The sequence below is a fragment of the Copidosoma floridanum genome, unplaced genomic scaffold (genome assembly GCF_036245765.1).
Source record: "Copidosoma floridanum isolate Cflo_tuat_1 unplaced genomic scaffold, Cflo_Japanese_pri ptg000025l, whole genome shotgun sequence".
Taxonomy (NCBI): domain Eukaryota; kingdom Metazoa; phylum Arthropoda; class Insecta; order Hymenoptera; family Encyrtidae; genus Copidosoma; species Copidosoma floridanum.
The window spans coordinates 7,816,545-7,839,303 of record NW_028321902.1 but is presented as its reverse complement, the minus strand read 5'-3'; the positions used below and the strand labels follow the sequence as shown (position 1 = coordinate 7,839,303).

The 22,759-nt window shown below is 44.1% G+C and overlaps 3 protein-coding genes across 9 annotated transcripts; all 3 read right to left on the bottom strand.

The window, feature by feature from the left end:
* Positions 1 to 70: 70 nt before the first annotated feature.
* LOC106637442 (G protein-activated inward rectifier potassium channel 3) lies at positions 71 to 6,158 on the bottom strand. Of its 5 annotated transcripts, none has more exons than XM_014350234.3 (4): positions 6,106 to 6,158; positions 5,247 to 5,652; positions 470 to 1,530; positions 71 to 248 (listed from the first exon to the last, which is right to left on the bottom strand). In XM_014350234.3, exons 2-4 carry the CDS (start codon positions 5,489 to 5,491, stop codon positions 82 to 84), a joined length of 1,473 nt encoding a protein of 490 aa, XP_014205720.2. In that variant the 5' UTR covers positions 5,492 to 5,652; positions 6,106 to 6,158; the 3' UTR covers positions 71 to 81. The 5 variants fall into 5 exon arrangements, with proteins under 5 accessions (XP_014205720.2, XP_089451647.1, XP_089451649.1 ...); XM_089595521.1 differs by having other exon boundaries at positions 470 to 1,524; XM_089595523.1 differs by lacking the exons at positions 5,247 to 5,652; positions 6,106 to 6,158 and adding an exon at positions 3,803 to 4,034.
* Positions 6,159 to 10,678: 4,520 nt separating this feature from the next.
* On the bottom strand, positions 10,679 to 20,612 carry LOC106637441 (ATP-sensitive inward rectifier potassium channel 12). 3 transcript variants are annotated; one of them, XM_089595519.1, is made up of 9 exons: positions 20,526 to 20,612; positions 18,385 to 18,804; positions 13,768 to 13,882; positions 13,042 to 13,286; positions 12,676 to 12,949; positions 12,354 to 12,546; positions 12,060 to 12,281; positions 11,381 to 11,637; positions 10,679 to 11,255 (listed from the first exon to the last, which is right to left on the bottom strand). In XM_089595519.1, exons 2-9 carry the CDS (start codon positions 18,714 to 18,716, stop codon positions 10,902 to 10,904), a joined length of 1,992 nt encoding a protein of 663 aa, XP_089451645.1. In that variant the 5' UTR covers positions 18,717 to 18,804; positions 20,526 to 20,612; the 3' UTR covers positions 10,679 to 10,901. The 3 variants fall into 3 exon arrangements, with proteins under 3 accessions (XP_089451645.1, XP_089451644.1, XP_089451646.1); XM_089595518.1 differs by having other exon boundaries at positions 18,385 to 18,807; positions 20,526 to 20,611; XM_089595520.1 differs by lacking the exons at positions 18,385 to 18,804; positions 20,526 to 20,612 and adding an exon at positions 15,447 to 15,765.
* On the bottom strand, positions 19,519 to 22,676 carry LOC106637444 (oxidoreductase-like domain-containing protein 1). The gene is made up of 4 exons (XM_014350235.3): positions 22,616 to 22,676; positions 22,345 to 22,441; positions 21,830 to 22,235; positions 19,519 to 21,729 (listed from the first exon to the last, which is right to left on the bottom strand). The coding sequence occupies exon 3, from the start codon at positions 22,215 to 22,217 to the stop codon at positions 21,840 to 21,842; it is 378 nt and encodes a 125-aa protein (XP_014205721.2). The 5' UTR covers positions 22,218 to 22,235; positions 22,345 to 22,441; positions 22,616 to 22,676; the 3' UTR covers positions 19,519 to 21,729; positions 21,830 to 21,839.
* Positions 22,677 to 22,759: the final 83 nt, after the last annotated feature.

Sequence of the window (22,759 nt, the reverse complement as noted above, 5' to 3'; positions counted from 1 at the left end):
GTTGACAACGTTTTTTTGTACATTACTAAAAGAGGTTTTTAGAGGTATTAGATGCAAGGAATCGATAAAGAGAGGGGATGGCTAGAGATCGGGGCTCTGGTCGATGTGAGGAATGTCAATGTTGAGCTTTGCGGATGACTGGGGGCCCATCGACTGGAGTAGACTCGAGGCTGCAGGCATCGTCAGGGCGAGTCCCGGTGGATTGCCGTCCAAACTGCAGCTCGGCACCTTGCGCAGCGTGACTCCATCTGTTTTGCGTACACACCAAGAGAGAGAAAGAAAGACAGACAATGACACCAAGCACCAATTGAAAAAAAAAAATTGTTTTTGCGAGCATGCTGTGACAATTAATTAGGCGAAAAAAAAAAAAAAAAAAAAACAGTGTTAGCTAAGCACAATATTCGACACAGAGCTGTGGCCGGATGAGGATATATATGTTGTTGTATGGCGTAGGTGGGTGTTTACGTACCAGGGGATGAGGTAGCCTGTTGTCGGATGACCCCGTCCTGGAGCCGATAGAACTCGGCGAGCTCGCGGCCGGAGCAGAGCGGCGTGTCGACCTGCACGGTCGAGTTGAACCTCGAGTAGTCGACCTCGTAGCCCTGGCGCTCCTTCGAGTAGCTCACGAGGGGCTCGAACCTGTGGCCCCAGAGCACCTCCTGGGGCAGGTAGGACGAGCGCGCCTGGGTCGTCTGGCCCGTCGACTCGATCGTACCCTCGAGTATGACGACGACCTCGAAGCGCTCCGTCAGCACGTCCTCGGCCGACATGTTGTAAAAGGGCGAGTCGGCGTTTATGCGGTGGACTACGGTGCACGGCCAGATGAAGAACAAGTTGGCGGTCTGTCCGTCGGCCCCGACAGCGAGCTCGTACTGGTTGTGGGGCAGCACCTCGCCCTCCTTGGTCGTGCGCGACCTGATCAGCTGGGCCCTCACGCTCGCCCCGATGATGTGGCTCTTTCTCATGTCACCGACCCGGAACATGAGACACAGCTCACCGTCCCTCTGGCAAATGACCGCCTGCTTGGAGAAGAGCAGCGTCTGGGTCCTCTGCTTCGGGCGGGACATCTTCGCGAAGACGATGCCCACCATGAGGGCCTGGATCATCACACCCGATATGCTCTGGGCGCACATGACGAATATAGCCTCGGGGCACTCCTCGGTGGTGGACCTGCCGCCGTAGCCGATGGTGTGCTGGGTCTCGATGGAGAAGAGAAAGCAGCTGGTGAAGGTGTGGAGATCGTTGACGCAGGGCCGCCATTTGACGTCGTTGATGTGGCGGGGGTCAAAGTCCCCGTGGGTGAAGGCGATGAGGTACCACATGCCGGCGAACACCAGCCAGGACAGGACGAAGCTCAGGGCGAAGCAGAGCAGGGTCCAGCGCCACTGGGTGTCGACGAGGGTCGTGAATATGTCCTGGAGGAAGCGCAACGAGCGCCGGGATATCCGGGACTGGAGGACGTTGCACTCGCCGCTCTTGAGGACGGCCCGCCGGCGCAACTTGCGCGCTGGCCCCGCCCGGTACCTGCTCCTACGACCAACAACGCGTTTGTCCTTCAATTTCACCTTTCATTTTTTTTTTTTTTTTTTCCCCATTGTATCGCTTATCTATCGTTGCACCGAGCACGGAGCTCATTGCGGGAATTCATAATAAAAAAGCGAAAGAGAGATAAGACGGTGAAAAACCGCAAATTTCGTCACCGTACACGTACTTTTATACGCAGTAATTAGCAAAGAGCAAAAAAGAAAAAAAGAAAAGATTTGATAAGTATACTCCGACGGGGCAAAACGTTACCTTTGTACCGCGAGTTCTCGATAATATTGTTCAAGCACCGTTGGCTCGGTCGCGAAACAAGATAACAAGTGCACTTGGAAAAAAAAAAAAAAGAGAGAGAGAGAGATGTGCGCAAAAGGCACCTGAGCGGGGTTGGGAAAGGGGAAGAAGCGCAATGAAAAAAAAAAAAAAAAAATGGTACAGGTACCTGCTCTTATAGGACAAATTCGGGCTTTTCGAGCGTTGGCTCTGGACAACGATGGCCGGCCTCGGGTTCCACATGGGCAACAACTTTTGCTGGTCGCCGGCAACGCTGTCGGGTGAGCCCGGCTGCGCCCCGTTTTTCTCGAACTCTCGGCTCATTATCGCTTGATTCTCTTCGCGTTTCAAAGATTTTGCGAAAACAAAGAACAATGATGTTTGCGCACGAAGCCGTCGCTCGTCCGAGATACGAGTACCCGAGAATCGCACATGTGTATAGATGAGTATCCCCTCGGCTTATCAGTGTCCGAGACGATTCGACCTTGAGCTAGGAGCAGAGAAGTACCGATCTTACGTATATATATTATATATCATCTCTCTCTCTTCGTCTCCCCAAACGCGTTCGTACAAAACTCGCGAACGACTGCCGGGGCGCTTATATAGGCCAGCATCGGAACCTTTTTTTTTCTTTTTTTTTTTTTTTTTCTTGTTGCACTCTGTTTATTCGCTGCCACGTGCGAATTTAACGTAATACAGTAGGTACACAAGAGAGGGAGAAGGTGTTTTTTCTCGCGGCAGTACACACGTACAAGTATACATCAGTGCAGTAAAGGTACACGCGTCTCTATACGTATGTATTTGAATGCTCTTCAAACGAGTTATCAGCAGCATTGACGCGCCAGCGTATATAATACAACACGCACACGCGCGCATATCCATGTAATAATATAAATACGTGTTGCGCTCTTATCTGTTCTTATGAGGCGTCCCTCTCTTCAAGTGTATGTATACGTTTGCCATTCGTCAGCGGGGCCTTCAAGATCGCGCTTTGCCCATCAGAGTTTTACGTGCGAGTTGCGTGTGTCGCATATTAAAACACCTGCGCACCCTGTAACCATACCTACACGTGTATATATACCGAACGCGATCGGTAACCGTATGTACCTCACCTTTCTTAAATTTATCGATCGTTATTTGCGGAAGTGGGAAAAAAAAAAAAGGAAAAAAAAGGTTGCCTGTTGACTCACAGCTAATAAATATACCTGCTTGCGCCTATAAACACTTGCTTGTTTGTTTGTTTGGTTGTAATCGTTCATGGTGAACGTCGTGCCGAGATGATGATCGGTACGGCAACGCGGTACGGAAGGGCCCGGCGGAAGCTTAACATTTAATTATGCAGAAACGGAAGCGGACCATCAGCATATATGCGTGCAGCCACACTCGGTATATACACACACATATATTATCGTTATACAGATGCACGTATCGCCCATCATTTTTACGCTTCCTCGTTAACTCCTCCTCCACCAGATTTTATTTATTTTTGATTTTTTTTTTTTTTTTTCTTATTCACGCGCAATAATAATTTTAGTCTGATATAATATTACCTATACACCTGCAATGGGACGCTCGAGCGCGAGACGAATGTAGAAGCAGTACAGACGGATGGGTATTATATCGCGACAGCATCATAATTTTATTACATCCGAGACGACTATAGCAGCGCGAAGAGATGAAACGAGCGCGTCATTCGCAATCACGTTTTTTTGTGAATCGCGGCAGCGTTTGACGACGCCGAGTGAGCTTTATCGTCTAGTACTTGTGCGGATCGGCTGACGTCTCAATTATACATGCCATGTATTTACACGATGGGTATCGCGATGATGCGTAATTTCGGGTCAAAGGTGTATATAGGCGAATTGGGTACCCGTACGAACCGTTTTAAACTTTCCTTTTTTTTTTTTTTCATCTCTTACTTTTCTCTCGCTTGCGTGGAAAAAAAAAAAAAAAAAAAAAAAGAAAAAGAAAAAAAAACTATCAAACGAACCAAATGTCCCTCTTGCGCCTCCGGCTCCTGCTATCCACGCCAACACCAAGAGTCCCCGGTATCCTCCTCACGAGCATATCCTCCTTCCTTATTCCTTAATACAAGTATACCAACTATACGTGCAAAAGGTGGTATGTACGAGTCACACGCGCCCGCGACCAGGTACGGCATATTAATATATACCTGTACCTTTATACGTAAATTATACGGTTCACGGCATCTGTCCTCACTGGTATAGTGATGCTATTGTAACATGCAACCGAGCGCGCCGCCAGCACCGATCAAATTAAATTTCATCTCTCTCTCTCTCTCTCTTGGACACAAATGCACAATATACATATCGTGCGTATGTACCAGTGTAAGCACATCATCCATATAAGTGCACACGCCGTGTGTGATACTGATGATGATGATGCTGCTGTTGTCACTACCTATATATATACATACATGTATATGTATATGCATACGTATATTTTATATGTCGCGCTTGGAGCAGTAGCCAAGCGATTGATGTATACATAATATGACGCTGATTTCGACGAAGCGGCGGGTTAAGGAATAAGGGCCATACGTGTACATATATACTGATAAGCGGACAGTGTACATATAGGAGATGATTGGGCGTTAATGTAACAAGTGGGTATATACATTTACCTACCGTAAAATACGTATAAAAAGCATATGCACGGAAATAGGATGCAGCGCTTGAAATTCGGGGAAACGACGATGACATTGTCGAGGCTGTCATCGGTGGGTATCAAGTATACGACCGCGGCAGCGCGGTTGCTCTTTCGCATGTCAAGTTGATGCAGTTGTTTGTTTTTTCGCAGACTCGCACGATCAAACGATTAAACAAACCCACCGCCAACCGCAATTTAATCGGAAGACAAGTATCGTTGTTTCCCCAAGCTCGTGTGAATTATACGAGTGTTTGATGGGGAGCTGTAAAGCAAAGTGACAGAGACGATTGAGGATGAGAGGTAATTTTTCGATCAATCGTACAGGTATCGCCCCGTCGCTCGAATTACGTTATACCGATCACGTAACTTTCATACACATCCTTCGCGTTTGCTCCGGCCACGGGGCTGTTAGCGGAGAGGCCATGCTGCTCGTTTATCGGATCTCTAATTCCGCGGAGAAAGAGAGAGAGAGGAATTCCGCTCGCGGAGGTGGGTAGTTACGCGCACGGCTATAAGGCCGATCCACGGCGACCTCCAGACACGATCGCTCGATCGGTTATTACGTCTGGTGTATGGTCGCCGTGGTGCTAATGATAGGTATATAGGTACGTGCATCGTATTGGAGTTCATACCGATACGTATATGTATACTCTATGCTGGGCGATCGGTATTATTTTTTCGGATCGCTAATTTATCGGGACGTGAATGTGTTACGTTCAACACGGCGATACGTAGCTATGGGGTATTATATGTAAGCGTCTGACCTCGAGGAGTCCTGCCGAGTGATGCCGGCAATGCTGCTGCTCTGGGTGTTGACGCGCAGTAGGGTGACGTTTTTCGGTATGCCAGCCGAGACAATGTGGATGTTGTTCCTCGTGGCGAGTAGCGGTGACTCCGGCCTCGAGGACCTGTTCTGCTGATGGTCCTGGAGGTGCTCGCGCTCGCAGTCCTCCTCTTCCTCGATGGTGCCCGGCAGCCGGAAGAGCTTTTGCTGCTGATCATCGGCCATTCTTCGGTGGCAAAACTCGAGAATCTAGATCGGCAATTGCTCGCGATTTCGATGGCGCTCGGTCATGGCTTCCAAAGGTGGAGCTTTTTTTTTTTTTTCTCTTCCTTCCTCAATTTTGGTTCTATCGGGCGGAGGCTCGGTCCCTTCGTCGTCGTTTGGTACTACAAAATTTTCATTTTTCCATCGTAAGAACATTTTTCCTTACCACCGCCCGGCGCGACAATGACACAATTACATCGGCTCTTTTTTTTTTTTTTTTTCTTTTTTTGGGCGTGTATTTTTGTGCTGGATAATATTTACTTTGAGTCACCAGATAAATCCGTTGACGATATTTATTTTCGACTCGATTTTAATCATATGTTTATATATATATCCTGGATAATTAAAAAAAAACAACTTGACAGCGACCAAAAAAAAAAAAAAAAAAAACGTCACACAATAATACATGTATAGCGACTTTCGTTATCGCGTGCGTCGCGCGTGTGTTTGACATGACATGTCCGGGCGTAAGTGTATACAAATTGAGAAAATGTCGGATAGAAAAAATGAACAGATATTTATGTGCTACCTATTTGCCCATGTATAGGTGAGTATACAGTAAGTATGTAATGTACCAACGAGCGGCTGAGCGGGCCGCGGCGGACTAGTGGATGGCCCTCCCGTGAGCAGCTGACGTGTACCTACTACTGCTTTTTCAGAAACCGCGGGTTGCCGCTTCTGCCATGAGAGAGGGAGGAGGCGGAGCAGTAGGGAGGAGCGTGTGCCCGTATAGGTATACCAACTCCCACTTTTTTTCACGCATATTTTTTTTCGGGGGCACCGGCGACACAACGATCTCTGGTGCCTACCGATTTTTTTTCAAAAACCGGGACCCCCTGAAGTTGAGTGCTCCCAGGGGTCACCGATCTCGATCGCATCGGCCCGAATGATTCACCCACAGCACCGGTCGCGGATACCTGAAATTTTATGCAAAACAATCGGCTGCAACTACGGCCCCAGCGAAAGAAAGGAAACACCGGTCTCTCTCTCTCTGATGTCATCTTTGTGAGGCGTGGACGAAAAATAAATAAAGAGACGGGCACCTCGTGTTGGTACGGAAAAAGAAGAAAAAAATAATAACAATCGAGAGAAGAGTGTATTAACCGCGTAAAAGTGAGGTGGCGCGCGCGAGTATCGTTAAAAAAAAAAAAAAAAAACAACGCGTTCCAGCACCTTCTTCCGCGGATGAGATCGAGTTCTCATCTCCTTCGGTGAGCCTCTCGCGCGGTATACCTACACATAATTAGGCGCGTATAATCGGGCTGATCTCCTTAAAACGCATCTTCCTCCGGTTACGCGGCCAACGCGTGTGTGTTATACCCTATATGCTCGCGAGCACGTGCAGAAAGATAAAACACAACGCGGGTATCGCTTATCGAGGTCGAGCCGCGCTTCACTTCCGTCTGCGGTTTCCTCTCCGTAGGTAGGTGTCTATCTATATATGCATACGTGGGCACTGTAAACGTTATGCTCACTTACATTCCCAACACGCAATAACACGAGGAAACGCAAAATTAAAATTAAAAAAGAAAAAAATCAAACCAAACAAATGTATACCTTGGTGCTCGCGTTCGTGTACAAACAAACGTGTACGATTGTGCAATCGGCAAAAGGATCCTCGTTACAGTTTGAAAAAAAAAAAAAAAAACACTGCAATTTTGATGCCTATACGTACATGTCTGATATGCACGCGATTCGCGCGTATATCCATTTACGATACAAATACACAAAATATAAGCACTAGTTAGATTTAATAATAATAGGCACGGAGTGTGCGTAAGTGATACCTATACTATACGCGTGCGGTGCGTCTACCATCCATATTATTTTTCAATTCTGTCAATGCGAGGTAGGTATATTTGGCGGAAATCGGCTAGAGATGTCGAATATCCAGCTTAGAAGGTACCACTCGCAGTTTTTTTGCAACATTTTCGGGCTACAGGAGCCACTTTGCTTTCTGCCTCACCTCGAAAACCACAGCGTGAAATTTATACCTACACTGTTGTACAACTCTTTTTATTATTATTTTTTTTCTGGCCAATGCTTGTGAATAAAAAAAAAAAAAAAAAGTTCTACGTGTACCTATACACAGCTGAATTCCCGTATCGTATACCCAGTGCAACGAGTGGTGTATAGATAAACTACTGTCTTTCTGTCGTTACCACTGCGGAGGAAGCTTGTCTTAAAACAACCAAAGTGGTGTGGATATAATAAGTATATACACTTGCGCGTCACTTCCGAAAAAAAGTGTGTCATGGGTCATTTGAGCCATCAAAAAAAAAAAAAAAAAAAATCCTCTCTCTGCCAAGTAGGTGCGTAACGAGAGAGTACACGGTGACACGAGAGAGATGTCAGAAGAGTCCGCCTATGGTTAAAAACAAAACTAAGCTGACGGCTAGCTTGGCTGCAAGAAAAGTCAAGACTAGAAGAGAGAGAGAAAAAAGAGCAATTATAGCCCACAAGAGAATTGTTACGGGCGTATAAAGCGACGATGAGTAGCTGTCGCTCCATTGTCGTAATTGGAGTAAACGCGACCTTAACCTTTTTTCTTCACCCGAGACGATGAGGCTCTTATGTCAAAGAGAATACACGTATATATATGCGCGATAGATATACACCCGTACGGTGGTAGTGATGGAGCCCACTCGCGATTTTCAAGGTATCAAGGTATCTCGCTTTTTTTTTACGGAAAAGAGCTATCCTCCGAGTTCAATGTTTTTCGGCTAATAATAACCAAGATCTTACTCGGATCGCTATGTCTCCGTAAATAAACAAAAAAGTTTTTCTTCGGTGCTTACTTGAAACGATTAGCCTCCACACTACTGAGAGCCCGAAAAAAGAAGAATCGGCTATGCTCTGAACTCAACCAAGACTTTAAACCGCTTCATTTTCGTGAATAATGCAAGTATCGCACAACGGACATAGGGCCGAGATCGTCAAGATTTATGTCTTGTTATCAAAACGTTTGAGCCAAATGTAATTTCAACGAACCGATGAGTATAAGTATAGCCAGTTAAAAATTGAACCGATTTTCAACAGCGATCGAAGAGGGTGCTTGGAGAATCAACATTAACTGAGTCGTCGTGTTTATTTTGCTCGAGGCATTGATGTCTCGGATCAACGATCGGTATTACGTCAGACTCGGTTCGAGCTCAAATCGATATTCCATCCGAGCGTGGACCATCCAACATTCGTCGCCATGCACACAATAACCGTCATCGAGTTTATTTTAGTTTTTGGGAATACATATAGCTGCGTCAACGCGATATCCGCTCGGGAATCGGCTCCGCAAGCTCTCGAGTGTCGTCATAATCATAGCGACACTATACACCATTATATTACGTGTAAGACGACCGCGCAGCGCAAAATTTAAATTTTAAAGCTGTCCCTCAGCTGCAAAAGAGTCTCTGGTTGCGTATATTTGTAAAGAGGAGGGACCTTCGGACACCTTTCCGCTCTTAATAGGTGCACTAGAATTTCCGCCGTCTCGTGTGGAGGTGGCGAGTATATAGATGTTACTTTATGGAGACAGAGGTTGATCCACGTTGAACCATCAAGGGCGCGCTAAAGCCTTCATAATTTCCATGCATTTTTTTCACGGTAAAGAAGATAATGGACTCGAGTATACATCATTGCAGTACCTTATATACTACATACGCGTGATTTTTTCAATTGTGTTGCACGCCACCAAGTCACGTGCCATTTTCTATTTTTTACCCGCGATTTTTTCTCCGCCTTATTTGCTGTGTATGCCTCCAGCTTTTTTTCACCACTTACATGATAATTGTATGGTACACAGTTATATACATATATCTACTTGTATACGTCATACAATTTCTCATTTTTGAGAATTCATCGTCAATCCATGACGTTTCGTTGATAAGTAATATTGTTTGTCCTTTTTTCAGATGATTAACTTGCGCATCGATACTGTATAGGAAAAGTGAAGAATAGAGAAAAACAACGAAAGGCGATGGCGAGATTGAACGAAGGGGTATAGAATCACGTCAACGCGAATTTTGCTACTGGCTGGCTTTTTGTCTATACCACCACCACCACCACCACCATCTGTAAGTATATGTATGCATATACAAACTCGTGCGTGGTGCTCTTTAGATCAGAACTGGTTCAGTGGCGGGAAGTGCCCTCGTTGTTATCACGCCAGTCAATTGTTTAATCTCGGCGATCTCGTTCCCGTTTTATGTTCCCTTCTCTCGTCGCACGCTCCCCCGTATGTTATACGTATACACCGATGTGCTATATAGCGTCTTTGCTATACACACACATATACCATCCGTCTTCCCTCACGATTCTTTTAAGGACCGTCAAAGCGAGCATGATACCTATTTTTGCATAGGTTTGTGTGTATACGTATATATACGAGCAAAGCTGCGCCGGCTGCTCCCCTTTACTGCATGTATACGCTTACGACGCGGATAATTGACTATTAATTGGCGGCTCTCTCTCTCACTCCCCCTGTCAAGTACAATCTGTGTATACCATACACTCTACATTCCTCCTCCTAACATTTACAGGGGGGGAAAAAACACACGCCGATTTTTTTTCAATCCTAAAACTCTGAGCTAATGTATACTGGTTTGAAAAAAAAAAAAAAAAAAAACTTACAGCCGATATTGATAATGTAGAGTTATTTTGGGCTCACTCACCTTAAACGGGTTGCTTATTGATGGGCTGGTGCTGCTGGGGTCGGGCCGCGTTGCAATTGTTCGGATTAGCCGCGTGGGACTCCTGGGGCGTTTCGGGCGGTACCAGCTGGAAGCTCGTTTTCTTCCCCAACTCGTGATGCTCCTGCTGGTGATGATGGTGATGATGATGATGATGATTGTGATGCGGCGGATGACTGGCCGTTGCATTGGGACGTCGCGTTGTCGGTGCTTTCGCTTGCCTGATGCAGTTTTGTCATATTGTATCTTTGTTTTAACATTACACCTTATACATCTTATGGTTTTTCTTTTAAAATACCGCAACACAGGAGCAGCAGAGGTTAAAGAACGACAGTTAAGTATACTAATTACGAGTAGGTATCATACATATATACGCATACCTATTGCATATAGGTATAATATGCAATAACTACGTGTAGTTGGTACAGAAATATATACATATATAATTACACGTATCGTGGAGTATACATTTATTTATATTGTGTATTGATAAAAAACAACAATTTCATGTATTTATCAACGATTAGACACGATAATCGATAATCGCGAACTTGATTTCGCGTAATTATTACAATAAGGCACCGATCCCCTTCTTTCACCAATGGTACATGTATTATAATTACAAAATATGTGCATTCGATTAACACCAATTGTACAAAAGGTGTGGTAAAAATGTAACCAGAGGGTCACCTTAGTTCCTGCAGTGCCGCGTGGGAGGGTGACTTTTTCATCATGCCCTCGAGGTTGCCCCTCGAGTCGTTCCTCAACGAGCACAGAGTCGTGCGCGAGCCTTCCCTCGACATTTTTTTCGAACCACCTGCTGTTGCCGATGACGATGATGATGAATTTTTCACGGACTGCGGCCGACTATGCCGGAGACTGGCGTTCACGTCCTCCACAGCTCTGTCGTACTCGGATCGGTCGATGAGGGCCCTCGATACCTCGGTTTCCTCCTCCTCCTCCTCTTCGGTCACGTTGGAGAGCTCCTCCGCAACCTCGATCGGTATTGCTACTTCGGCCGGCTCGTTGGACTCGATCGTCTGAAAATTGTTCATCATATCATTGTAGTTGCACCATTACCGTCGCAATTGCTAAGGGAAACAATGCGGCAATGATTATGTATGTACACAAAAGAAAGAAAAGTACTATTAGTAATCTTTGTCACCTCGTCGAGGGTGTAGAAGGTGGCAAACTTCTTCCGGGGATCGGTGGTCATCGTGAAGCTGCCGGTGGCACTGCCGCGTCTCGAGGGCGAGTCGTCGGGGGCGGTGATCATGACAGGTATGGGGGTAGGTGGCGTAGCGGCGTGGGCGTGCATCTGGAGACCACCGAGCGAGGAGGCAAGACTCGAGCCCGAGCCCGACGTGAACGAACTGCTCGAGTCGATCCGGTACGGTGCGAAGGTCGCCGAGCTCGTGCGCTCTGCATCAACACCCGCAAGGGTTAATCATTTGAACGTACGCAATTACATTTTCCTTTTTTTTTTTTTATCTTTTAATAACATGCATGCATCGATTGCGTATAATGCCAAGCGCCGATGATATACATACTAGGGGCCGTTGTATCAAAGCGATGATCGAATGCGCACAGAAATAATACCGATTTTTTCATCAGTTAAACAGTTACGATTTATATATGCGCGTTTTATCATTTATGTTGTACAACTGTAATGGAAATGCTTAAATGTATCACTGATCGATCTGCAAGCAGCATCGTTTTGGCATAATGACGCGATTGTAGATCGGCGTGGATGAGCGGTTTAGCGGCAGTATAGTTGCTTCAACGGTAAAGGGCGTAGCCATCGAATAGCATCAAGTCGTTATAAACCGTATCATAATCATCACCTCCTTTAGCCCGATGGAGGGCGCGCACGTGATCGAGCTCGGCCGCCGAGCACAGGGGCGTGTCGACCTCGTAAGTATTGTTGAAGAGGGTGTAGTTGACCTCGTACTCCCCGGTCTCCTTGCGAAATGTTATTATGTGCTCGAACCTGTGGCCCCACATTATCTCCGAGGGCAGATACGACGAGCGGGCCTGGGTCGTCATGCCCGTCGACTCGATAACACCTGCGACGACAATTTTATCATCAACTCTCATTTGTTTGGTGCCTCAATCATATATATATATATATACCGTACCTTCCAGTAGGACGATTATCTCGAAGCGCTCGCGAAGCATGTCGCTCGCCGACAGGTGGTACAGGGGCGACTGCTCGTCGATCTTGTGGACGACCGTCGTCGGCCAGATGAAAAATATTTTGTCCTCCTCGCCGTCACCCCCGACCTTTAACTCTGTCTGGCAAAAGGGCAGCAGTTCGCCCTCCCTCGTCACCTACGAGCCACCACAATCATTACCCTGTGCCTCTACATAATATATACGTGTGCATTGTCTATCACAATTGAATTCGCCAAACTTTTTCAACAAAACAACTAATGAAGGGAGCATCAATAACCGACGTACTTTTCTCTTGATCATCTGTGCGCGCACGTGCGCCTCGATGATGTGGCTCTTCCTCATGTCACCCACGCGAAACATCAAACAGGGCTGGCCGTCCCTGAGGCAGATCACGGCGTTCCGGGAAAACAACAGGGTCTGGGTGCGCTTCTTCGGCCGGGAGAGTTTGGCGAATACGATGCCCACCATAAATGCTTGCAGTATCACCCCGGTCATCGACTGAATGCACATTATGAATATCGCCTCCGGGCACTCCTCCGTCGTGTGCTTGGACCCGTACCTGCAGGAATTTTTTGGTTTTTCATTTATCATAATAATAATAAAAAAAAAAAGGAGGAGGGACATCACCCATGTATGTATGTACATGCGTACCCTATGGTGTGCTGCGTCTCGACGGAAAACAAAAAGCAGCTGGTGAATCCGTGGATGTCCTCGACGCAGGGTGTTATCGTGACGTTGGAGCCGGGCTCGGTGGTGGTCCTCGGGTCGAGGTCGCCGTGGGCGTAGACGATCAGCCACCAGACGAGGGCAAAGCCCAGCCAGGACAGTAGGAATGTCATAGCGAAGACCAGGAGCGTCCAGCGCCACTGGGCGTCGACCAGCGTTGTGAATATATCCTGCGCGATCAATACTTGTACAATTAACTATTGCCTCTTTATTTATTCTCTTAAACCCAATAACCCGATGATTAATTTTTCGGATTAGTCAATTAGTTAAGTAATTGCCCAGCAGCAATTCTTCTTCGTAGTTCTTCGTACAAATATTTTCAAGTATACACACATACGGTATGTACGTATTATTATAATATATAGATTATATTTGGATTTATGTACAAGGTTGCTCGTTAAAAAGATTTAAATAATAAAATAATGCATCGCGAAATCAACGAGAAATGATTATTCCGAATCGCGATGTATTTTTTTTTTTTGTTCTTCATCGCTTGTGTTATTACTGACAAAACAACAGTAATATTGATAATAATAATTAATCGAAAGCTCGGACAAAGAAGTGGATTCGGGCCATTGTCCAAAATAGTAAAATTGTGCGCACGAAATGATATACGCGTACAATATGTACAAGTGGTGTACTTGTGTGTACCTGCAGATAGCGGCGCCGTCGCTTGGCGACGTTGCCCTGGACGATGTTGCAGTCGCCGTGCTTGAAGACCACGCGCTTCCTCACGCGCCTCGAGCTGAATCTCGTCTGTTTGTACCTTGGGAAAATAAAAACGAGCCGAAATCGGAGGATTAGGTGTGTGTGTGGATAAAAAAAAAAAAAAAACGCTAGGGGTACAAGTATATATATATATATTCATCGGCGAGGTCATCTCGAAATTACAAGCCACAACCGCGATGCCAAGATTTCTCGTGAAAATTTATAAGCGCGCTAATTTGCGCGCCACACGTGGATCCCTCGGCCATACATCTGTATGTACAATTTGTGTGCGTGTGTCTTTTATGTGTTTTATCGGTTCCACAAAATAAATATATATACATTTAACTCAAGAGTTCACCAAAGCTTATAACGTATAACGTGAAAAAATGATTGTCCCAAAAAGTCCTGAAATACTTTATGCCGGTTGTGGAATGGCTCGTGTACGCGAACCAATTTATAGGTACATATATATACGGAAGTGATTTCACAGCAAATGTCAATTCCCCGCTCGAATTAGCGGCATTAATTCAATGTCCATCTCACGTGGGGCTCTTCCAACTAATAATCTCCATTGCATAATATCCGATGCGTCTAGCCGTGAGCCAGCGTCCAAGAGATAATCGGCAATCCATATCGAAAGATCGGTATCGCGGTTGACTCTTTCCGTTTGGGATCTCGGAGTGAATCGAACAGGTGTCGGTTTCGGGTCGTAAATTTTGACGTGGAAAACATATAGGAACGCCTTACGATTTTTTTAGAGCACACCCGACGCGCACACGGTACTTGGCTCGTCGCCAACCGGCGCGTCGGCGAGGCGCTAGGTCATGGACGCATGGAAAACTATGCGTCTCCCGTCGCCTTCGTCGTCGTCACCTGTACGTGCGCTACGGATTTTCTCCAAAACTTTTTCGCAAAATTACGCCACGCATCCACTTACCACTACATAACATAATTATATATATACTTTCCTCCCCCCCTCCCGCCAATAGTCTTGCTCACGCGGATATAATACCGAAACACGTAAAGCTTGAAATAGAATCTATTACATAATTATATACAGTCCACAGCTGCACGTATACGTAAAGCGCTTTCGCACCTCATTTGCGAATGAAAAAAAAAAAAAAAAAAAAAAAAAGGTAAAAAGATCACTGGCCCGTATTCCCGTGTGAGCTATTACAGAATTATCTTGATAATTTATGCTCTTACAGGAAAATTACATCATTAGTACACGACCACCTGTGTCTTATGTCGCGGTGTAGGTATGGATGATGGGTATATTGTATCGGTATCGAGTAATAACCCAATAACCCATCGATGATTCGCGTAAGCGCGTATTAACGAGTACGAAGAAATGCACGAGGTGCATGGCTCATCGGACTTTTTCGGCTCGCTACTTATATACGTGTATATTTTATACACGCGCACATAAGTATATGTATATGTATGTGTGATCGTGCGTGTGTGTATAATTTAGCGGCTGCCAGAAAAGCTCTGGTCTGCATCAGCCGAAAACGAACTCTTTATGTTAACGAATTTGTTCTAGTTTTTCGGGGGGGGAAAAAAAAAGAAAAGAAAAACATGGCGTATTGTTAATTGCACAAGTTGCCCATGTATATATATACTTTTGGCATTCCTCGCGCCAGGCAGCCTCGCTCGAGCTGGTTGCTTTGACCACGAGCATCGACACCTGAGAAATGGCCCTCCTCAAGCCGGCCAGCGTCATCCCCGGATCGCCCAGGTAGTGATGCTGCGAAGGAGTTGGAAGCGGGGCCTCCTCCTGCTGGACCACGACAGCATCACCGGCCACCCGCACCATCTCCATCTCGCTCATATCGTACAACTCACCAACCGTTTCTCGTCTCTCCGCGGCTTTGCGAAAATTCAAACGGCACCCGCGCACCGCGGCTCATCCTTCATTTACAATATTATTTACACCTCCTTTCATCAAGGATATACTATACGAATTGAGAAAATAACCCACACGCGCACTTTACGCGACAATTGTAATATAATATATTATGGTGTGGTGACTCGTGCGTGCAATAATATATGTATTATATTATGGTAAAAAACAAAAAATATGAGGATTCAGTCGGCAGGTATAGGTGTGTAAATAAATGAGCCGTCGTCGTCGGTAGAACGCTGAGGGCCGGTCTCGCCAATAATAGCGCGAGTCCGCCGTAAAAATAGCAGCCCGACGCCGATGATGGCCCCCAGCGAAAGTTCAGCTGCAGCCATATAAGATGCACCCCGCACCACCAAGAGCACCAGTAGGTATATATATTAGCACAGGTTACGGTGGTACGCGTTACAGGTACACCATATATTTATATTCTACCTATCTCTCTTTCTCCGGTTTATATTTGCCTTATGTTGTATATGTTGCGCGGATTATTCACATTTTTCACCTCAACAAAGACGTAAAAATAATGATATTAACATTAACAACAGTGATAAAATATTATATGTGTGTTCTGCATGCAAGTGGTGCAAGCTATCGATGATAATATTATGCACTAGAGCCACACGTCACAGCCTGTCCAGAGCCAAAGGAAGATCCAGATCAGTCGTTTGCACCACATCCGGGTAAAACTATCCTGCAAGTCACTATATACTCGACGCTGCACTTGCTGCACCTTATTTATAGCCCTATATTGACATTTCGTTTTGCCCGATATACAATCTTATATATTTTTACATCTCTCAAATAGGATGTACGTGGATTATACCGATACTTGTCGCACCAACTTAATAAAAGCTTTGACCGCGGAGAGAGAGAGCGTGTACGCTACCGGTCGTCACCGCGCACTTACTGACGATTGTCGGAGAAAACAGCGCCGTGGCTTGTTCGCACTGTGCGCTCATATACCTCGACGACGACGACGACGACGGCGGTGTCTACTCATCATCTTGGACCCCAGCCACCGCTACTGTAATATATATATATACTCTCTCTGGCGGAGAGTGCTGGCTATACCGTCTCTGCAACTTCTTCGGGGATATATTTATATACATATATATAAACACGTTGTTCGTGTTTCATATATACCCAAGGTCGATGATGAATACCTATACGTTATCATGTAATAATACATATTTATGTAGGTGTTATCTACAAATTTTATGCGTACGTTTTACCGATTTTTCGAGGTACGCGCTAAAAAACCTTCGATTTCTCTACTGATTCGGGTAATAAAACTTATTGGTACACTCGTATACAAAACGCGTATATAACAATGGGTAATTGTTACCGATCTCATGTGAATCGGCTGACTTTTCAAAAGCCCGACACCATAGGTGAACTTTGCTCTCTACATAAATCGATCGTATGTATCTACCTACTCCTCAATAAATATATTCCGTTGGGCTGCACTGTTCATTTTCATCACAGAGTTATTTTCGGGGCGTGCGAAAGAAATAACAGAAAAACAGGCTCGAAATTTAACGCGTTCGCTGCTCGTTATTATTTTTACATCTCATTTGGTTCAGCTGTAAAATTTTTTATCACTATTTTTATTCGATGATGCGTATACTATATGCATTCGTTAAAAGCCGATGGAAAATATGTGGAATATGTGACCCAAATATCAATTTGAATGTATAGGACAAAGCTCGACAGCTCCACATACATGCATTATATCATTTTTTTAATAATTGTTTTTTTTTTTTTTTTTTTATATATCTCTGATAAGTATAAGTGCATACGCGTATATATCTACGTAATTAACCGCATTCCAATTAATTATGCGTCGCTTCATTCGCACCCAGAGGCATCGACCTCTCGTTTCTCCTTGGTATACAAAGAGTGTGCGGGCGTGTTTACACAGTACACGTATAGGTGTACACATGTAATCTGATATCTTAATTTTTAAGTTGAAGCACCGATGTATCATAATACATAAATATATTACCTACAAGCGTCCCTCCGAACAATATATACCTATCCTGAGTAGGTATATACCCATATGGGCGATTAGCCGTTTGTGTTGTGCAAGTGCACACAGAACTAAGTATAATTGACCCACGTAAAAACGTGGATAAAACTCGAGCATAAAAAGTATGTATTAATCGGGCACGCACCTGTTTGTACGGCACGCAAAGATATACATATATGCACATAAAAAGTACTCAACGTGATATATATATATATGTACCTGGCTCGTAAAGGTTCTCTCGGCCCGCGCTCTCTTTAACTCTATAATTTATACTGTATGTACAATTATTGTATATAAATAATGTATGTACCGGTAACACCTTTATAATTAAGAAACGGAAGTTAAGTAGGTGTATATGTATGTATATCTGGCCGAGGAGTGCAAATAAGTAGGTAGCTCGTCGGCTAATAAAAAAAAAGTCGAGACTTTCGCGGCTGGGGAGGAAAAAAAAATTTCCCAAACGTCGAAGGTCCCGAGACTTTTGAACCTTCGGTTGACATCAGGTGAAGTGAGCTATAGTATACTTTTGCAATTGTATCGAAAAAAAATCAACGATTCGATAAATTATGTATACACAATACATTATTATTATAAGCAACGAGAAACAAAACAACATAGGATTTACCTATTGAGCAGGGCACTCGACTCGACGCGGAAGCTGATCCTGCTGTTGTTGCGCTTGGAAGCAAGCCCGGCCGAGGAGCTCCTCCTGGCCATCCTCCTCTGGCTGCTGGAGAAGGACGCCTGCACGACTCGGGGTCTCCTGCCGTTTTTCGCGTCACCTTCCCCGAGAAGAAGATGATCGTCCTGTCTGTCGTCGTCGTTGTTGTTGTTGTGGTTGTTGGTCCAGGCCGTGGTGGTATCGGTGGCGGAGCTCGAAACTCGCTCCAATTGGCCGGTGGAGAACGAGCGGTGCTCCCGGGCCGGGGGTACCGACTCCTCGCGCTCTACCTGCATCGTCTTTTGGCCGGTGGATCAGGCCCGTTGGAGACATAGTCGTTGCTTTCGCGGCTCTCGGTCGCACGATCCTTTCGAGGATGCGCTCCTGCTGCGGCAGAGGTTTAACATATATATGTACACATGTACGCGCGTCAGCGACAACAATAAGGGACATTCTATAAGATTCATTTTTTTTTTTTTTTTTTTTTTTTTTTTCATCTTCTACAACAGCTGCGGTAAATTTTAAAAGCGCCCGCAACAACAACAGCTGGTTAAATTTGAGTGGTGGTCTACAGTTGATTTCGCCATTTCCCACTTTTTTATATACTTGAATCTTGTAGGAACTTTCACGCTATTGGATCACTCGGATGAGCTTTTTGAAAGACCAAGTTATAGTGAAAATTTTCACACTATTTAAAATTTAGAGGGTTTAGGTAAGATAATATTTGCAAACGTCGCGCTCGGGCTGAATCGGCAAAATTTAAAAGTTTGATGCTCGCCAGCGATGCCGAACATGCAAATTTTCGAGCTAACGGTACACGATGGAATAGCTATGGACTGACTGCGTGCCGTCATCGAATTTCGAATGAAAAAAAGGGGAAACGTGATTTTTTTTTCTTCTTTTTTTTCGTCGGATAGCTGAGTACGGGAAAAATATTTACGAAACTGATCGGATTTAAAAATGTTTATGAATCCCACAAGGTGGATATGGCTGATGTAAAGGTCGTATATGTATTTTTAAAAGAAGGAGTCACACGCGGCTTAGCACATTTGCTCAAGGTTTGTACGAATTAATGAAGTCATAAAAAAAACACCCAGGTTGATTTATTGAAAAATATATTTTTTAACAACTCGTTGCTCTGGAACCAGTATTGTAATGATTTTTTTTTGTTCTGTCTTACAAACGACTTCCGTCGCCACATCTCGTAATTACTACATGTTACACAAATTACATTGACAAGGATGCGAGAGTCGGAAGTGATTAAAAATCCAAAATCGTTCCGACGTTTGCGTTTGCTCGGTAGATATTTTAGTACTTCATTGGCATACAAGCGTCGAGATCTAATCGCAATGTTATGAAACTCATACTTCGCAAACAGTTGATTTGTATAGCGTGTGCCTTCAGAAATCCCCTCGACGCAAACATTAATATCCTCTCATTTGTTACGTTTTTTTAAATAACATGGTGGAAAAAAAAAACTCAAGACCTCGGACGCACACGCAACCTACCGACTAGGTGATTAATTGCACATCGTTCAAATTGTTTCGTCAACAGAAGCGTATTATTTTTTCCACCACACGGTCAATCATTGAGCACGTTTCGCTTTGCATTATTCTCTTATCTTGAAAAATTCGACAATGTTGAGTAATAAGCGTCAAAACGCAGTGTATCGGAGCCCAGCACGTGCGCGCTACCGAGAACATACGCATATATTTTTACACTCCCTCGCGGAGCTTTCACACGCGAGTATAAGGTCGGAAGTAAAAATAAAACCAGGCGCCATATATATACATACAGCAGCCTCTATTTTGCATCCGTACATAATTATTTCTTTTGGACTGGAAAACCCAAGAGCCGAACAATCTATAATCATGTGCGCGTCCCATCGATGATTCACGCGCCTCTTCGAACAATAATGCAAAACGAGAGGAATAAAAGAGTTGGTGATAAAGTCGAATGTATTTTTAGCCAAGCCAGAAGAGGAAAAAAAAAAAAAAAAAAAAAAAAAACGGGGAAAAAAAGAGATCATCGTTATGCACGCGCCAGCTGATTATGGCAGGAAAGATAAACAAAAATACTAGTAGGTACTTGGTAAGTACACTCACAAAGTGGTAAGCCTGTTGTCGTTTGGCGCAGTCTTCATTTACGAGCGGATATCACTGTGTTCTAATGAATAATTACAAAAATTGTTGTTTTTTTTTTTTTTTTTTTCACTTGAACAAACAATCGAAAAACTATTACTTGTTGGGTACAGGTGTCCAAGCACACATAACGAGAGTACATGTATGTCACTTTGCGATCGCATTAAAACTACAAAGTCCGCGGTTTCAGATGCAGCCTCACGGCCGCTCTGCGCTGCTCGACGCCGCAGCGGTTCCTTATCGCCCCCGGCGAGCAACCGCTTATCATCGCCGTAGCCAATGTCGTCATCGCCGAGCACATTTTACCAACGGTCTTTCACGCTGTTATACAACAATGTTCTGGTGTTCCAGTCTGGCGCAGAAAATCGTACATCCTGCCCCGAAGGCTGGCGCTTAGCTACTACTAACTAACAACTCCGACATAGCCGCTGCCTTGAACGCCGCACGCTACCCATAATATACCATGCCGTTCTTACAAAAGTAGCGCCGCGCACGGATTCTTTCTTTCCTTCCTGCCTATACTCACCTCCCGTGCGATACTTTGGCATCTTTTTTTTTCTTCTTCTTCTTCTTCTTCTTCTTCTTCTCCTCATCGCACGATGTAGTCAGGCTTTTTTTTTATTCTTCCGCTCTTAAATTATCTTTTTTTTTCTTCTTTTTCGCTCATAAGTATGTCCGTCGCGTATCTTCTGGCGAGCCTACAAGCCTCTCCTGAGTTTTAGTCGCTATAATATTTTGTTACTTTTTTTAAAAGAAATATTAACAATAGTGCTCAGTTTGTTAATAAAAAAAAAAAAAAAATTAATTAATTAACAACGGATAACAATCGTGTTGATACCAGTTTAGCGAGCGGGTGTACGCAATACCAACTTTGTAATCGAACATATCACATATCATAAGACCGAGCACTCACACGAGTGTCGCGTTATACATTTCATAGAAAAAAAGGCAGTGCACATGTGCAAAACCTTGTTTCTTTTTCTTTAACAGCATCAGTCCGCAAAATCAAATGACTTGATGATATTTTATATTTACATGTACAATATGCACAAAGTAGACACATATACTTTACATATGTATATGTATGTTGTCATCGAGCAAGGCCAACCGCGAGAGTTTGTGCGTTCTCGTTCATCTGACGTTGATGCAATGCTCCTCCGTCATGAATCTAAAACGATTGTTATTGTTATTGCTTGTGCTGTGGTTTTTCACTTTGACAGAGTCTTTATGCAAAGCAGCTCTCTCTAGTAAGTTGTTCTTGTACTTACTCTTAAATGACTACTCTATGATTTTTCTGAGTCTAAGTTCCATAGACAAAAAAGCTCTCATGTTGGGATCTTGAATCTTGTCCATGATCAGCTTTTGAATATCACCAGGGCTGTCTTTCAAAAATTCACTCAATTTTTCTGCATACTCGATCCATACGCAATTGGCACAGCCAGACATACAACAATTTGTAGGTTCGACGATGTCCTCAAGGCTGGTAGGTGATTCTGGGGTGTACATTGGGCGCTCTGTTTTCTTTTTATCTCGAGGTATTGAGCTTTTATCCCTACCTTCTTGATCTGGGGACATTCTTGACATTAATCTGTTCTTGTAGTGAAATTGTGCTGAAGTTCTTAAAAGAAGAGGTCTCAGATGCTGTAGTTTAGTCATCTTATTATTATTCAGTATCTAAAAAACATATGAATTATCACTTTGACTTTAAATATACTGTAGATGTTTTATTTATGAATACGTTCTGGTCAGGCGATATATTTTTATTTATGTGTTTCATACGTACATGTTTTTTATTTGCAAATTCGTTGGGGTACGTCGAGTAAGATTGTTTTGATTGATTAAACACTTTACTAGTGATTTCCTCTGCTGAGTGATGCTTCCTGGAAAGGTGTAAATATCAATAAACAAACAAATCATTTATACATACAACTGAACAGTATACCGTTTCAAATTGGAATGATTAATTTAAATAAATTTTCTTTCATTAAAACCAAAAACACATGATGCATTTCTACTTGATGCAATGAAGAACTTTGTTTCAATTTTTCACCCACCTTGTCACTTTAAACTCCACAAGGCCTCTCTAATTGAACTGAAAAAAAAAACAAGTCAAAAATAACTGCAACTATAGGTATCTCAGATCAATTTTTATAATTAGACACTACATGTACTTTTGGTTAATGATGTAGGAATTTACC

Coding starts and splice junctions, on each gene's coding strand:
- LOC106637441 (XM_089595519.1), bottom strand. CDS start 18,716: ATGCAGGTAGAGCGCGAGGAGTCGGTACCCCCGGCCCGGGAGCACCGC. Junction 13,883..18,384: donor TCGAGTGCCCTGCTCAATAG/GTAAATCCTATG, acceptor TATTTTCCCAAG/GTACAAACAGACGAGATTCA. Junction 12,282..12,353: donor GATAATCGTCCTACTGGAAG/GTACGGTATATA, acceptor TTGTCGTCGCAG/GTGTTATCGAGTCGACGGGC.
- LOC106637442 (XM_014350234.3), bottom strand. CDS start 5,491: ATGGCCGATGATCAGCAGCAAAAGCTCTTCCGGCTGCCGGGCACCATC. Junction 1,531..5,246: donor ACTCGGCAGGACTCCTCGAG/GTCAGACGCTTA, acceptor TGTTGGTCGTAG/GAGCAGGTACCGGGCGGGGC. Junction 249..469: donor ACAGGCTACCTCATCCCCTG/GTACGTAAACAC, acceptor TACGCAAAACAG/ATGGAGTCACGCTGCGCAAG.
- LOC106637444 (XM_014350235.3), bottom strand. CDS start 22,217: ATGACTAAACTACAGCATCTGAGACCTCTTCTTTTAAGAACTTCAGCA.